The sequence below is a fragment of the Emiliania huxleyi genome, assembly GCF_000372725.1.
Source record: "Emiliania huxleyi CCMP1516 unplaced genomic scaffold EMIHUscaffold_5505, whole genome shotgun sequence".
Lineage (NCBI taxonomy): Eukaryota > Haptophyta > Isochrysidales > Noelaerhabdaceae > Emiliania > Emiliania huxleyi.
Genome location: NW_005197873.1, coordinates 1 through 1,565, shown reverse-complemented (window position 1 = coordinate 1,565; position 1,565 = coordinate 1). Strand labels below are relative to the sequence as shown.

Below are 1,565 nucleotides of genomic sequence, written 5' to 3'. Positions count from 1 at the left end.
CTCGCCCGGCTACGTCGCTGAGCTTCGAAGGAAAAGGTTCGCTCGGCACGGCGTCGGAGAGCAAACGGCGGCGTTCGTCCTAAACGGAATGCTGGACGCACGTCGGCAAGTGGGCCGATGACCAGGCGGGCTGCTGCTCAGAATCTGGGCCCTCTTGGCGCTCGCTCTCGCGCTCTCCATAACGGCTTTGCCCCCTCCCTCCTGCGCCGACGTTGGGCAGCCCGACCACGACAACGCCAGTGCCGCCGGCCTGCAGCTCGAGGCGCCGTTGAATGAGCACGAGCCGGTGCGCGGCGGCGGCGCGGGTGATGCAGCCCAAGGTGACGACGACGGCGGAGGGGGCGGTGGCGGAGGGGGCGGCGGCGGAGGGGGCGGCGGCGGCAGCGGCGACGGCCGCGGGGTCGGCCCGCCCGCCTTTGCTGCTGGGCTGTGGGCATCATCACAGCTCAACGTGAAGTCAAGGCGCGGAAGCTTCAGTGGGCACTTTTCGCGTCATTTGCCACGCATATAGCGCCGCGGACCGGTCTACCCGACCCGCCCCTGATCTTGCTCTCTTCCTCGACTCGACCTTCCGCGATCTTTCTCGACTCGACCTGATGCTGAGTTCCCGCACCAGCCTGCGGACCAGCGCAGTTCAGTGGCAGTGTGCAACCAGGGCCAGTGGTAGACAGTGGACGTGCGTGAGGCTGCTCTCTGAGCGATGACACTAGCAGGGGCATCATGATTTCCATCGGAGTCACTTGTATTACGACGCCGCCACGCTCGCAAGGGCCGCCTAAGCGCCTAAGCACCCTAAGCACCCCCCCCGCTTAGGCCGCTTAGGCGCTTAGGCGAGTGACGGCCGGCTGCCCGGGGCCTGGCGTGCCTCTGGGTGGGGTGAGCGCCTGGAAGAGCCACTCTGCAAGTGGTGTGCGAGCGTGTAGCCTTTAGCGTGCAGTCGGCCGTGTGAGGTTGCCAACTGCACTCTCCAAGTGATCCAAGTGCGCTCGCACCACTGCAGACTGCACTGCACTGGACCTCCCGTAGTAGAATTAGTACCGCAGAGACATGGGGAACGGGTTGCCGATCGGCAGCTTCGTAGAAGCCCGACGACGGTAGAGTTCCCTTTCTCGTCGACGCGAGATGTGCGGTGCCCTTCCCCTCACACGAACGTCACAACGATATCTACGAACTGCGGCAGCCTCACTACTGGGCCCGATGCACAATCTTGAGGCCGTCTTGCAGCGCCGTCGTGTAGTCATTCAGCGCCGCCACCAGCTGCTCCTCGGAGGCAAGCCGCGCCTATTCACACGGCGCGAATGCTTTCCTCGCTGCATGGCCGCGCTGCAGGCGAGGGCGATGCGCGCGTTCGTCTCCACCCCGAGTGCGCTCTCGACGGTTGCCACCTTTTGGCGTGAAAAATCCGGGGTCAGGGCCGGGCTTGAGGCTCGAGATGAGTGGGTGCAGAAAGGGTGACGGCGTCGGGCTGCCTTCCGGAAGACCTCCGCCTTGAAGACCTCATCTGCCTTGTCGCGCACCTCGAGCGCCGCCGCAAAGTCGTCCTTCATTAGCACGATCGCCGCCTC

At 65.1% G+C, this 1,565-nt stretch overlaps 1 protein-coding gene across 1 annotated transcript; it reads right to left on the bottom strand.

The window, feature by feature from the left end:
- Window positions 1–1,185: 1,185 nt before the first annotated feature.
- Window positions 1,186–1,547, bottom strand: EMIHUDRAFT_256943 (hypothetical protein; the record flags this gene model as incomplete). The annotated part of the gene is made up of 2 exons (XM_005765433.1): window positions 1,186–1,281; window positions 1,482–1,547. The coding sequence occupies 2 exons, from the start codon at window positions 1,545–1,547 to the stop codon at window positions 1,186–1,188; spliced, it is 162 nt and encodes a 53-aa protein (XP_005765490.1).
- Between the last annotated feature and the right edge of the window lie 18 nt (window positions 1,548–1,565).